Genomic DNA, 15,976 nt, shown 5'->3' with positions numbered 1-15,976 from the left:
TGAAGTGTCCATTCAGATTTTCCCACCACCTGCCCTTTTTTATTGGTTTGTTTTTTTAATTGCTGGGAGTTTCATGAGACTTCATATATCCTGAATGCAAATTCTTTGTCAGGTATGTTATTTTCAGATGGTTCTCCTACTCTGTGACTTGTCTTTTCATGCTTTTAATCTTTTTGTGTGTGGGTGTGTGTGCATTTGTGTGTGGTGTTAGGAATTAAACCCAGGATAGCAGTGGTCTGTACCATTGAGCTACATGCCCATTCACTTTTTATTTATTTTTATTTTGAGGCAAGGTCTCATTAAATTGCCAAGACTGGCCTTGAACTTGTGATCCTCCTGCCTTGGTCTCCTGTAGCTGGGATTACAGGTGTGCACCAGAGTGTCTAGCCACTTTTAATTAAGGCATTCTTAATTTTTCATGTTTTTCTCTAGATGTTTTATATTTTTTTAGTTTTACATTTAGTTCTATGGTCTATTGTGAACTAACCATTTAAATAGAGTTTAAATAGAGTTTAAGTAGAGTTCATCTTCCAACTTTGTCCCCTCTTCCCCAAAGTTGTTTGGTTATTTGCAGTTTATTTTTGCGGTGCTAGGGATTTAACCCAGAGTCTCAAAGCATGGTATGAAGCATTCTACCACTGAGGTATATCCCTCGTCAGTTCTTTGCATTTTTAGAATTTTAGGATAAGAATTGTCAAGACTGCTGATATTTTGATTGGAACTGCTTTCAATATATAGAACATTGAGAGAGAATTAATATCTTAATATTGAATCTTCTGCCATTATATCACTGTATTTATTTAAGTCTTTAGTCTCAGAAATGAGTGTACAGGTTTTTTTTTTTTTTTTTTTTTTTTGCTTTATTGCTAAACATTTTGTTAACTGATGCTATTGTAAGTAGAATTTTTTTTTTTTTTTTTTTGCGAGGCACGGGGAGGGAGATACCAGGTATTAACTCAGGGGCACTCAACCACTGAGCCACATCCCCAGCCCTGTATTGTATTTTATTTAGAGACAGGGTCTCACAGAGTTGCTTAGCCTCTTGCTGTTGCTAAGGCTGGCTTTAAACTCTCGATCCTTCTGCCTCAGCCTCCCAAGCCACTGGGATTATAGGAGTGTGCCATTGTGCCCAGCATAAGTTATGTATATAGTTACATAGTTGATTTCTCTTTGGTGATCTTATATCCTGCAACTTTGCCAAAACACTTATCTGTTTTAGGAGGTTACTGATTCCATAGGATTTTTTTTTCATAGATAATCATGCTATCTGTGAATATGATTTTACATGGTTCTTTCCAATTTAGATACCTTTATTTCTTTTCTTACAATATACCAGAAACCCTAGTGTAGTTTTGAATAGAAGTAATGAAAGTGGAATTCTTTTTTTTTTTTTTTTTTTACATTAGGGGGAAATATTCAACCTTTAAGCATTATATATTATGTTGAAGAAGTTTCCTTCTATTTCTAGTTTGCTGAAAGTTGTTTGTTGTTGTTTTTGGTCCTAGGGATTGAACCCAGGGCTGAGCCACATCCCTAGCCCATTTTATTTTTTATTTTGAGATAGCGTTTTGCTAAGTTACTAGTCTCGAACTTGCTGTCTGCCTGTGCCAGCCTCCCAGATTGCTTGTATTACAGTGGTATGCCTGACTACTGAAAGCTTTTATCAGTTGAAGATATTGAATTATGTCAAAGCATTTTTCTGTATTTTACAATTAGATATATTGAAATGATTACATGGAATTTTTAGTGTGTTAATATGATGCATTATGTTGGGTGATTTTTTCCTAATGTTAAAGCAACTTTGGATTCCTGAGATGATTCTTATTTGGTCTTGATGTATTATCATTTTTTATTTATCATTAAGTTGTTTTTCTAAATTTTAAAGGAACTCTTTAACATCTTTGTTTAAGATGGATGTTGGCCTATGCTTTTCTTAGAATTTTTCTAACAATGTCTTTGGTTTGGGTTTCAAAATAATGCTGCCCCTCTTATAATGAATGAGTTTTAATTATTTTAGCCTTTTTTTCCTAGAAGAGTTAGTATAGGTTTGTTATTCTGTTTCTAGACTTGAATTCTAAACACTCCTGAAGCAGTTTAGGTCTGGAGTTTCTTTTATTTTAAAAATATTTTTAGTTGTAGATGGACACAGTACCTTTATTTTATTGATTTATTTTGTCTGGTGTTGAGAATTGAACTCAGTGCCTTCCATGTACTAGGCAAGTGCACTGCCCCTAAGCTATAGCCCCAACTCCTCTTTATTTTATAAATGTATGTATTTTGATACCAGGGATTGAACCCAAGGGTACTTAACTGCTGAACCACATCCCTTACTAAATGGCTGAGGCTGGCCTTGAACTTGTGATCTTTCTACCACAGCCTCTCAGTTTGCTAGGATTACAGGTATACACTACCATATGTGGCTTCCATGCCCACAAATTTGATAACCTAGATGAAATGCTCCAGAAGAAAGACAATCTTCCAAAATTGAAACAAAAAGAAATACATAATTGAATAGGTTTATGTCTGTTAAAGAAATTGTATCATTAATCTTCTAAAACAGAAAGTACCAGGCCCAGATGGTTTTACTGGTGAATTCTGTCAAACATTTCAGAAATTGTACCAATTCTCAGGGCTGGGGTTGTAGCTCAGTGATAGAGCACTCGTCTAGCATGTGTGAGGCACTGTGTTTGATCCTCAGCACCACATAAAAATAAATGAATAAAATAGAGATATTGTGTCTGTCTACAACTAAATGTATATATGCAATTATATATATATATATATAATTATGCAAATTCTCTGTAGTCTCTTCCAGAAGACTAAATCAGAAGGAATACTTCCTAATTCATTCTGTTATGCCTAATATTAAATATGCATCACCTAATATCAAAGCTAGATGAAAACCTGAAAGAAAACTGCAGTTTAGTCTGTCTCCTGAATAAAAATGGGGAAGTCCTTAACAAAATATCAGCAAATTGAATCCAGTAGTGTATAAAAAGAATTATATATCATGACCAAGTGTGATTTATCCCTGGTACTAAAGTTAGTTCAACATTTGAAACTCATAGTGTAATCTGTCACATCAGCAAGCTAAGAGAAAATCAAGTACTCATGTCAACAGATGTGATAAAGGTATTTGAGAAAATCAATACCCATTCATGATTAAAAACTCTTAGCAAAGCAGAAATAGAGAACTTCCTCAACTTTAGATAAAGAACATCTACAAAATTACACAACTGACATCATACTTCATGGGTGAGAAACTCAAAGCTTTCCCACTGCAATGAAGAAGAAAGGCTCTTGTAAGATACCCGCTCTTACATCCTTGTACGGATGCCTACTCAAAAACCTGCACGTGGATGCTTACAGCAGCTTTATTCCTAACTACAAAATCAAAAAAGTTGATACAACCAATTTCAGCAGGTAAATGGATAAAACTATTGTGTTCAACAAGAGAGTATGCTAAAGAGAAATGAGCTGGCAAGTCTTGAAAAAATGTGAAGGAAACTTAACCACATATTACCAAATGAAAGAAGCCAATTTTAAAAGGCTGCATGCTGTCTTTTTCCAATTAAATGACAGTGTGGTAAAGGGAAAAGTAATGAGACAGTGAAGAGGTTGGTGATTGCCAAGGGTTACCAGGAGAGAGGGATACACAGATAGAGCACAGATTTTTAGGGTAGTGAAACTACTCTTTGTAAGATAATACAATGGTGTATACTTATACATCTGTCAAAATTTAGATTGAACACAGTGAAGAGTGAACTCTAAAGTAAACTATGAACTTTGGGTGAGAATGATGTGTCAAGTAGATTCTCGGCTGTAACAGATTTTACCACTCTGGTGGGAGACTGTATAAGAGTAGGGATAGAAGGTATGTCAGAAATTTCTATACTTTCTACTAAACTTTACTGTGAATCTAAAACTGCTCTAAATATAATATTTAATTTTATATTGCTTATATTAGAAAAAAGGTCAAATAAATTTCATCACCTTGTACTTGAAATTTTAGAAAGATACAGTAGAAAAGAAAAAAATCACAGCACATATTAATACAGAACATAAAAATGCAGGAAAATCAATGAATCCAAAAGTTTATAATTTTAGAGGATAAATGAAATTCATAAACTGCTAACCAAATTGATTAGGCGTGAAAGAAGGGCGGGGAGAAGGTACAAATTACCGAAGCGAACTCAAGAAGTAAAAGTTGGGGGTATAGCCCAGTGGTAGAGTACATGTCTACCCCTGAGAGAGAAAGATAATTTTTAAAAAATAAATGTAAATAACCTAAATAGCCCTGTATCTATTAAAGAACCTGAACTGTAGTTAAGACCCTTCTTGCCAGCTGTGTTGGTGAACACCTCTAATCCCGGTGACTTGGGAGTCTGAGATAGGAGGATCACAAGTTTGAGGCCAGCCTCAGCAATTTAATGAGACCCTAAGCAATTTAGTGAGACCCTGTCTCCAAAGAAAAAATGAAAAGTTCTGGGAATGTAACTCGGTGGTTAAGCAACCCTGGGTTCAGTCCCTGGTACCAATATTTTGGTGGCACGGAGTTGTTCATAGTGTTCCTTTTTTATCCTTTGTTCTTTTTCATTTCTGATTAATAATTTGTTATTTGTGTTGTTAAATCTCTGCATATTTGAGAATTTTCTAGTTGATCTTTCTGTTTTATAGTTTAATTCCATTTTTAGAGGAAGGAAGGAATTATATGACATATGCTTTCAGATTTGTTAAGATGTGTTTTTAGTTCAATTATGTTCTGCTTGTTGGATGTGTCCATTTCAGGTAGAGGAGTGTTAAAGTTTCCAATTCTATCAGTTTTTGCCTCATGTTTTGATGTCTTAATGTTAGTCCTATACACTTGAATTATTGACACCTTTATCATTATGTAAAGTCCCTCTTTATCCCTTTTAAATTTCTTTGCTCTGGTTTGTTCATATTTAATATTAAGTACTCCTGTTTTGGGGGCAGAGGAATTAGTGTTAGCATAGTATATTTTTCTGCATTTATTTTCTTCAAACTATATGCATCTGTATTTAAAGTAGGCTTCTTGAAGAGAGAATGTACAAAATGGGAGAAAATCTTTGCTAGCTTCTCTTCTGATTAACATTCAGAATATACAAAGAACTCAAAAGACTTACAAAAAAAGAAAGAAAGAACAAACAACACCCAAATAATCCAGTTGGGCAAATGAACTAAACGGACATTTCTCAAAAGAAGAAATACAAATGGCTAACAAATACATGAAAAAAATACTCAACTTCTTTAGCTTTTAGGGAAGTATGGATCAAATGCACACTGAGATTTCATTGCACTCCAGTCATAATGGCAGTTACCAAGAATACAAACGATAATAAATGCCGACAGGGATGTAGGGGGAAAGGAACACATTTACACTCTGGTGGGATTGTAAATTAGTAAATCACTATGGAAATCAGTATGGAGGTTCTTTAGAAGAGTAGGAATGAAACTATCTTATGACACAGCTGTATCACTCAGTATTTATATGAAATAATTAAAGACAGCCAGCATGGTGGCACACACCAGTAATACCAGCAACCTTAAGAGGCTGAAGCAGGAGGATTGCAGATTTGAGACCAACCTCAGCAATTTAGTGAGACCCTGTCTCAAAATAAATTTTCTTTTTGAAAAATGGGATGGAGATGAAGCTCAGTGGCAAAGTGCTCCTGGGTTCACATGAGCATGCCCCCCCCCCCATCATTATACTGTAGCAATACATGCATACCCATGATTGTTTATAGCAGCACAATTCACAGTATTGCCAAATTAAGGAACCAGCTCTGGTGTCCGTTAATGAATGAACAGATAAAGAATGTATATATATGATGAATTTTTATTCAGCAATAAAGAAGAGTGAAATTATGTCATTTTCAGAAAAATAGATGGAACTTGAGAATATTATTGTTAAGTAGAATAAGCCAAACCTCAAAAAGTCAGTGGTCATATGTTTTCTGTCCATATGGAGAAGATAGGAAAAAGGGAAGAAAAGGTGGTAGTGGTGGGGAAATTGTGTGAAAATAAAAGGGAGATCAGTAAAGTAGAGGAAAAGGGTCCAGAGGGAAGGAAGAGGAGGGCAAGAAGGAAAATACTCTGCAATGATATTGACCAAATTATATCATCAGATAGTTGCTTGTATGAATATGTAAAAAGTCCTGTATAATTGGTTCTTGGATTTTTATGTACTATAATAATCTGTTTTCTTTTAGAGTATTTAGAGAATAGATGTTTAAGGTGATTATTGATATGGTTGGGTCAGTGGTGACTGTATCAGTCTCTTCTGTTTGTTGCCTTGTTTTTGTCAGCCACATCTTTTTTTGCCTTTTATGGTTTTAATCGAGCATTTTATATGATTGCATTTTTCCTCATTTTTTAGCAAATCAGTTATACTTAATTTTTAAAAAATGTTTTCAAGTCATTCTAGAGTTCGCAGTACCACTAATCCAATTCACGGTATTGTTAAGTACTTTATAGTAACAAATGTTCCCAATGTTTTGCCTTAAATTCCTGGTATCATTGCTGCCATTCATTTCACACTTACATAAACTGTATGTGCATGTATGTAACTAATCATGTGCATTGTTTCTATTATTTTGAATAACTATTACTTGTTAATAAAAGTTACCAGGGACAGTGGTATATGCCTATAAACCCAGCTACACACAAGGATGAAACAAGAGAATACAAATTCTAAGCCAACCTGGGCAATTTTATTGAGACCATGTTTCAAAATAAAAAAAATTAAAAGGCTGGGGATATTATCAAGTATTAAAGTACCCCTGTATTCAATCCTCAGGACCCATTTCCCCTAAATCAATTTAAAAATAATATAGAACTGAGGGTACAGCTTAGTGGTAGGGGTCCCCTCCGACACAAAGTTTTTAATTTATCTTCACTTGTTTATTTTCTGATGCTCTTCTGTTCTTTAGTTAGGTCCAAGTTCCTGACATATTGTATCCCTTGTCTTTTAAGAACTTTTTAAAAATCTCTTGCAGAATTATTCACTAGGGTATAGAATTCTAGGTTGGTGGGTCCCCCCCCCCCCCAACATACTTTAAATATTTCGTTCTACTCTCTTCTTGCTTCCATAGTTCCTTAGCAGAAGTTATAGTTCTCATCCTTGTTCCTCTATAAGTAAAGTGTGTCTGCCTCCCCCCACATACTTCTTTTTTTTTAAAATCCTTTTAAAATTATTTTTATTTTTACAGACTGCACTTTGATTCCTTGTACACAAATGGGGTACATCATTTTGTTTCTATGGTTGTGCACCATGTAGATTCATACCATTCGTGTAATCGTACATGTACATAGGATAATGATGTCTGTCTCATTCCACCATCTTTCATACCCTGCCCTCTTCCCCTCTCATTTCCCTGTACATAATCTAAAGTTCCTCCAATTTTCTTACTGCCATGCGCCCCCTGCCCCCTTATCAGGGAAAACATTTGGCCTTTGGGTTTTCGGGATTGGCTCATTTACTTCTTTAAAGAAATTTTTTTTCTGTATGTTTTTATTTTCTTCAGTTTGAATTTATACCAAAGTGCAGAGTTGTTTGTTTTATTTTTGTATTTATCTACTTGGTGTCCTCTGAGCTTCTTTGATCTGTGGTTCAGTTTTTGCCATTAGTTTGGGAAAGATTTCTTATTTTTTTCTTTTTTGTACTGGGGATTTAACCCAGGGACACTTTACCACTGCATCTTAAGCTACTTTTATTTTTTTATTTTGAGACAGGCCTTACTAAGTTTCTGATACAGGCCTTGAACTTGTGATCCTCCTGCCTTAGCCTTGTGGGTTATCAGGATACAGGCATGTACTGCCATGCTTGGTCTATTCTCTTCCTTTTTCCTTTTCTTTTTGGCTTCGCGCTCTTTTTTCTCTTTGCTCTTCAATTTTGGAAGGTTCTATTGTCATATCCTCAAACTCGAATTTTTTCCTTAGCTGTGTCCAGTCTCCTATTGATCTCAGCTTTTACATCTAAAAAAGCTTTTATTTTGATCTGGATATGGTGTGCATGCCTGTAATCCCAGTGACTCAAGGAGACTGAGGCAGGAGGGATCACAAGTTGGAGGCCAGCCTCAGCAACTTAGCCAGACTCTGTCTCAATAAATAAATAAATAAACAAATAAGAAATAAGTAAAAAGAGCTGTGGGTATGGCTCAGTAGTCAAATGCCTCTGGGTTCAATCCCTGGTATCAAACAAAAACAAAAAAACTTTTGTTTTCGAAAGATGTTTTAGCTGGCTATCATATACTAGGTCCACAGTTTGTTTCTTTTACTACTCTTATTTCTAGGTGCTTTGTTTCCATGGAGATCTTTTTGGTTTGTTTTTGGAGGTACTGGAACTTGAACCTGGGCGCTTTTTTCTTCTGAGCTACAGCCCCAGCCCTTTTTAATTTTTCTTGGTATTGAGACAAAGTCTCACTAAGTTATAAGGTCAACCTCGAACTTGGTGATCCTCCTGCATCAGCTTCCCTAATAACTGGGATTATAAGTGTGCACCATCACACCTAGCTGCTTTCATCTTTATCATTGTTTAAGTGCTTATGACATTCCAAAAAACAAAATCCTGGCTTCTTTTAAAAATTTTTGCTGTCATTGGTTTTTTTAATGATAAATGTTGTAGAGGAGGCCCTCTGGCAGAGCCTGAGCAAGGCAGCTAAGTATGTCCCCACCTTGGTTTCTGTGTTCTTACTTGAGAGGATTCTAGGCAAGACAAGAGACTTACTAAAAGAATAGCAAAGTTAATTAGGAGGAAAGGGAGAAAGAAGAAAGGAAAGGGTGAAAATGGGTCCTCTGGACAAGGAGAGTGACAGTGACCCTTACCAAGTCAGGGATTTTTAAGGATTTCAAAGTCCAGTTGTTTTTACCTTAATTTCTCTACTCCCTTAATATGTTTATTACAGCTTTGAGTAGCCCTCAGCAGTTTTTGTGAGGGATGGATGTGACATAATTTTAGTTATAAGGGAGGATCCTGGTCACCTGGTAGGGTATGGCATGATCTCGAAATAATTTTCTTAAGGGATGTAATTAATTATGGCAGGGGTGGTCTCAATATAGTAGGCCCCCATCTTCCAGGTCCTTGCCTGTCCCATTAGGCTCCCTGTGGTTTCTAGTCGCCCTTCATTGTCCTTTCCCTGCTCCCATATTCATGGTTGACTAGCTACCTAACAATAAACAGTTTGGTAATGATTCGGGTTTGGGCAGTTTTCTTCCTGTTTCTTGTGATTAGTGTTAGTTGAGCTTCATAAATCTGGGGGCTTAATGTTTTCATCAGTTATGTAATTTTTCCTGGTATTATTTCATTACTATCTCCCTTCCCATTTTTCTTCAGGTATTCTAGTATAATTAAATTAGCATGCTTAAAGTTGTTCTACAGTTCACTGATTTTTTTTTTTTTTTTTAACTTAAAATGTCTTTACTCTTTCAGTATTAGATAATTTATGTGCTGTGTTTTCAGGCTTGGCCTAGTGAAAAACTTGTGGACATGCTTGAATAGTACATAATTTTATTTTTAAATTTTAAGCATCATCATATTGTTTGCTTATGAGTAAAGGCATGATCCTTGTTTGTTCCTCTTCCTTTTGTCTCTTTTTTTAACAATGTAGATAACAAAACCTTATAGAATAATCTGAGACAACTATACCTTTTTTAAAAAATCACAACTGGTATATCTTTGGTTACCTATTACAGAATTATTACTTAATTCTAAATGTAATGTAAATTTTTGAAGTAGGAAGTATTGTTTCTCATTAGTGCTATTGAGTAGGTATATCGAGGTTGTATCTTCTCAGAGGACTAATGATTGTACTTAGCCACTAAACAAAAATTATGCATATTCTAAATTACTAAGTTGCTTATAAACCACAATATAGACCTATATATTTGTGCACTAATTTGGAGACTCAACACAACCAAGTAATCCAGTTTTGTCATTAATGAGAAAGAACAACAACAAAAGACCATATTTTTGTTTTCTTTTTTCTTGCCCCCCCCCCCCTTTTTTTTTTCTTTTTTGGTGGTACTGGGGATGAAACCCAGGGGTGCTTAACCACTGAGCCACATCCCCAACCCTTTTTTGTATTTTATTTAGAGACAGGGTCTTGCTAAGTTGCTGAGACTGGCTTTAAACTCTCAATCTTTCTGCTTCAGTCTCCTGTACAAGCATGTACCACTTCATCTGGCAAGATCATATTTTCTTTAGCTGAGTACTGTGTTAGTTTTCTATCACTATGACAAACTAACTGAAATAATTAATGTATAAGCAGGAAAGGTTTATTTTGGTTTACAATTTCACAGGTTTCAGTCCATAGTTGCTTGGCCCCATTATAGCACATTACATCCTGGTAAAGCAAATGACAGAAGAGATCTGTTCACCTCATGGTGGCAGAAAAGCAAAGAGAGAAAGAGAGGGAAAGGGTCTACTATCCCAATATCCCCTTGAAGGGTATGCCCCCATTGACCTATTTTCCTTTCATTGGGTCCAACTTCCTAAATGTTCCACCACTTCCTAAAGGTTCTGCCTCTTAGTAGCACCACAGGCTGGCATTTAATTAATTCTTTAAACACATGCTTCTTTGGGGGACATGCCATCTAAACTATAGCAAGTACTAGATGAAGTAGTTTGCATTTTATAGTCCAAATTGTAAGAAAAAATAAGTAATTTTATGCACTAAGATCATCTTCAGTAGTGAGTTACACTGTGAGAAGCATGTAGGATGAGAATCTGAGGTAGCTTTGTGAATTTAGTCTCAGGCTTGCTCTTTGTCTCATTCATCCCTCTTCATTTCCCTCTGCTTTTTTAAAAAATCTTTTTTATGTCTGAGTTATTCGTTTGTAGTAGAATTCCCAAGTACTATAATTACCTTAGCACATGTTTTTTTTTTGTCCTTAACTGAACATCTTCAGCTAACTTCCCCTTCCCCCTACTAAGAAGTCTCATATCTTTGGAAACTTAAAAGGTATGGAAACTTGTTTTAAATTAAAATGTTCAGCTGGGTGCAGTGGTACACATCTGTAATCCCAGCTGCTAGGAGACTGAAGTAGGACGATGGCAATTCAAGGCCATCCTGGACAACTTAGCGCCAGACCTTGTCTCAGAATTAAAAAAAACAAAAAACAAACAAACAAAAAAAACAACGAGGCCATACTTCAGTGGTAGAGTGCCCCTGAGGTTCAGTACAATTTATTTAAAAAAAAAAAAATAAAGTGTTCAGTTTGTGACTGTAATGTGATATTTGTTACTGAATTTTGATTTTCATTCACTACTTTTTTTAATAGTACCTTTTCTTCCAAATGTAATATTTTTATTGAATTTGGGAACATATTTGTACTTCAGGGTAGAAGCAAGGATATTCTATTCAATACATGGGTTAATTTCCCAACCCAAATTAGGTTGTTTGTGGAAGTGAATTGTATATTTCCATTCATAGTACTCCACCAAATTTTCTCTTTAGCCTTTATTTGATACTTGAACAAAATACATGAGTGAAGAACATCACTGAGTTGCCTTGGATGACCTTTAAACTTCACTAGGTCATACAAGGATCAGATGTGAGAGGAATGGAGAACTTCACCATCAACTCAAGTAATTGGAAAAAAAATATTTGAAAAATGAGTTGCGGTAGTTTCCATACCTGCCCAGTATAGAAAAGGTTTATGCTTCTAAAGTAAGCCATGAAGTTTCATCAGCTTAATGTGATTAGTTTGTTAAATAGCCAGACTTACTTTGAAACCTTTGTCCTTGTTTGTGGATTATAGTTTGTTAGAATAGAATAGTGACTGTTTTGTTTTTATGAGCTAATGTTTTTTGTATTTGATGATGAAATCTGTTATTGGGAGAGAGATGATAGGGCTTGGGAGTGCCAACTGGGCACAAGTAGCAGGAAAATAGCAGTAAAAAAAGGTTTACTTTTCAAAACATTGGATGATTTCTCATATTCCTTTTTAAAATTTTTTTGTTCCTGTGGTGTTGGAAATATTTCTTCTTTTTGAACATCGATTTTGTTAAAAATATCAATTTTTCTGAAACTTGATTTTATTGTCACTTTCTCATCTTTAAAATTTCTTCTATTTGTGTGGTGTTATGGTTATATATGATAAATTCACATTTGTGTATTTTCAGGACCCCCCCCATTTTTAGAGTAGTCTTTGAAATGAAAAATAATAACCAGGTACAGCGGCCCACCATTGTAATCCCAGCAACTCGGGAGGCTGAGGCCCGAGGATTTCAAGTTCTAGGACAGCCTTAGCAATTTAGTGAGACCCTAAACAACTTAGTGAGACCTTGTCTGAAAATAAGAAAGAAAAGACTAGAAATGTAGCTCAGTTGTAAAGCACCCCTGGTTTCAATCCTCTGTACCCCAAAATACATAAGTGAATAAATAAAAATGAAATACATTTATATATAAATGAATTTCATATACATTTATATGTATGTTTACAGATATATAAATTTAGGATCTGTTCTATTCAAGGCTCTCAGTGAACTTAAATGCACTGGGTATTTTAGATACTTGAGTGAAATTAATTATGACATAAAAAAAATTCTTGCCCCTGTGAACCTCATAAGCCTTTTGAAGCATGTCAACTAATGTACAGCTGGTGTAATACATTATCATAGTCATTTAATTTGCCATCATTTGTAAATACTTTGTATTTAAAATGATTACTGAAAACTAGTAGTTCAAAGGAATCTTTAATTGTAATTATTTTTTCCTTAAACTAATACTTGGAAGAAATAATTTCTATTTCAAAGACTTAGTCATTTCTCTTTTTTTCAAAGGAGACTTCATCTGAATGCTTTAAAGAGTATTACTTTATGTAAGAACCATAAAATGGAAATAGTCATCTAATAGATTTGTAGCACCTTAGTTCTAATTATTGCCTTCCTGTTTTGAACACTGAAGCTGCTTATGATTTTGTGTCTAGGAGGTAATATGTTATTGTTGAAAATGTTGTTTAAGAAGTGAGTACCTTTGATGTCAGTTAATAAATATGATTAATATATACCTTTATTAATTGATGCAATCTGGCTCTCAAAGAGCAAAACATTATCTATATTTGTTTGTTTTTGTTTTTAAAATAATAAATCTAGGGATATAGCTCAATGAGAGTGTGCTTGTTTAGTATGTGTGAAGCCCTGGTTTTCAGCCTCAGGTCTACCACTGGGGCGGAAGGAGGGGGGAAGTTACACTATACTTGAATTGTTTTTACATGATTTTCTTTAACAGAAGGACTTATTTATAGTACTGAAAATTTCACAAGTTTATCTTACAAGTTAAGTTGTTAATGTGCCATATATTGTTTTCTGTAGCTAAATGTAATCAGTTCTTTTTTTCCTTTTACTTCTTTTAATCAAAATGTTAGACTTATACAAGCACTAGCAACAACTCTATATCTGGATCTTTGAAGCGCTTGGAAGATACTACGGCACGATTTACAAATGCAAATTTCCAGGAAGTCTCTGCACACACGTCTAGTGGAAAAGATGTTTCAGAGGCTAGAGGGTCAGAGGGCAAAGGGAAGAAATCTTCAGCTCACAGCTCAGGTCAAAGGGGAAGGAAACCTGGTGGTGGAAGAAATCCAGGAACAACTGTGTCAGCAGCTAGCCCATTTCCACAAGGTATTAATCATGATGTTTTAGTTAAAACACTTGTTCTGATTATGGTTAATAGTACTTTTATTTTGTAAAATAATTTATTTTTTTCCTTCTAATTAACGAATTGTTTTAGATTATTATTTAACTAGATGGTACAGTAAGATTCTTTGAAGTCTGGTGTATTCTGTTAAAATATTTCTGGAACTTTTGACTTCTTTTTATGTTACAACTTGTGTTTTTAAAGTTAAAATGTAGTTTTAATGGTTAGCTGTAGAATAAAGTTGAAGACTGGGGAAAGAAACAATAAAAACAGGAGTTTTTCTTTCTATCCTGTAGGACAATCATTCTTTTCTGTTTAATGTTTTTACTTACCTTTCCTAATTAAACATTATAACCATAATTAAACATTAGAACAGTTAAACATTAGAACAGTGTTAGGAGATTGAACAATTTTTAGGGAACCTAAGTTGGTCTCAGTACATGATAACTGTTGAGCAATAGTGCTTTTATTGTGAAACTTGAAGTTTAAATTAGAATTTTACTCAGCTTTTTTATCTTCTGTGGTTAGGCTGTTTTAGGATGTCCAGTTAAATTTGAATTTCCTATAAACTAATAGTATAAGTGTGTCACAAATACTGTTTGTTGTTTAACTGAAGGTCAAAATTAACTGGGTATGCTGTTTTAGAGAGAAAAGAATGTCAGCCAAATTACTTAATTTATTTATTTTTGAGGTACTAGATATTAAACCCAGGGATGCTCTTACTACTAAGCTATATCCCTAGTATCTCTTTTTTGAAAGTTCAGTATCATTAGTTAATTACAGTACATAATCATCCAGTCCCTTGTTAATATTTTTATTTTGAGACAAAGTTCTTGCAAAGTTGCCTACACTGGCCTCGAGCTTGTAATACTCCTTCCACTGCCTTCCAAGTCACTCAGATTACGGGCGTGTGTCACCATGCCTGGCTGCAACTAAAATTTAGGAAACGTAACTCTCTGTGACTGCTTTTTGTAATTTTTAATAGGAACATAAAATTTTGAGAATTAGAAACATTAATAATGTTGGAGGAAGATGTATGATAAGTGTCTCCAAAGGACTTTGTTCCCCTCGAAGTAAAAACTTATAAAGAAAATCTCGCAGAACATTATTTAAATATGTAGATTACTTAGTTTGCTGATCTCTCATTAAAGAGTATATTCATATATTTGCAAGTAGTAATTTGATATTGTGCGCGTGTGCGTTTAAGTATAAATTTAAATGCCAGATTTATTATTTTATTTGAGTAAAATTTAACATTTGTTATTTGTGTATCACCTTGAAAAAATAATGAAACCTTAATTAACCTTATATGTAATAACTTCATTCACATTTTGAAGGTTATAGTAGCAGAAGTCAAGTCAATATTTCTGCAGTTAAATACCTTATTTCACATTGTTAAATTACTCTTTTAAGTTTTTTATTTTTCAGTAGTGAGAATGGAACTCAGGGACTGGCACATAGTAGGCATGCTCTCTACCATTGAGCTCATTCCCAGCCTCAGGTTCCCCTATCCACACCCCGTTTTTATTTTTAAATTTTGAGACAGGGTCTCAAGTAAGTTGTAGAGGCTGGCCTTGAACTTGTGATCTTCCTGCCTAAGTCTCCTAACTAAGTAGCTGTGATTACAGGCTTGTGCCAAACCTAGCCTACATTTTTAAGTTTTTAATATATGAAGTACTAATCTGTTTGGAAGAGAAATCACCCATTCTTGGGGAACTTCATAATATTTGAAGAATCTTTTCAGTATTTGTTAAGACATGGTTGAGAATGTCTTATATATCTAAGATAAAAGTTTTAAACATTGAAATTTAGAGATAAGGTATTTAAGATAATTAGTTGTTTTTCTTTATAGCAGATAGTATATGAATTTCAGAAAATATACATTTAAAGTATTACATATACTATTTTAAAGTATTTACTGTATGACAGTGAACTTTTAATAAAAACTACAACAAAGTATTAGAAGAAAGATGGTAACAGATCAGAATGTGTAAGAATTTCTTTATGCTTTGACCCCTAGCACCACCAAAACAAAAGAACTTCTTCATAGCTGCTAATTACATGGCAAATTACAGTAATCCTTAAATGACTGATGTAATGTGAATAGCTTCTTGCTGTGTTTGTTTTTCTGTACACATGCCTGAAAATGCTCATATAAGTACAAATAATTTTATAAATTAATACAACAGAAGTATTCTTAAAATAGTTAAGTTTTAGAACCATTAGTGCTTTTTAAACAGCCGTTTCAGAGGATGTTAAAATTAAAAAAATCAAAATCTTGAGACTTAATTTGAAAAGAAATTTTTGTGTGTGAGGGG

General features: G+C 34.3%; 1 protein-coding gene across 16 annotated transcripts in view; it reads left to right on the top strand.

The window, feature by feature from the left end:
- The window catches only part of MLLT10 (MLLT10 histone lysine methyltransferase DOT1L cofactor), a 175,290-nt gene that overhangs the window by 98,879 nt on the left and 60,435 nt on the right, over positions 1-15,976 (top strand). For all 16 annotated transcript variants that reach the window (XR_013758102.1, XR_013758103.1, XM_079106304.1 and 13 more), the window contains one exon: positions 13,387-13,642. Coding sequence is in view for 14 of the 16 variants with exons in the window: in XM_079106304.1 (XP_078962430.1) it covers positions 13,387-13,642 (256 nt within the window). In the remaining 2 variants the exon portion in view is untranslated. The remainder of the gene's footprint in view (positions 1-13,386; positions 13,643-15,976) is intronic.

This window comes from Sciurus vulgaris, assembly GCF_902686455.1.
Source record: "Sciurus vulgaris genome assembly, chromosome: 12".
Taxonomy (NCBI): Eukaryota; Metazoa; Chordata; class Mammalia; order Rodentia; family Sciuridae; genus Sciurus; species Sciurus vulgaris.
The sequence above is the reverse complement of the archived record's forward strand: the minus strand, read 5'-3'. Positions and strand labels throughout refer to the sequence as shown.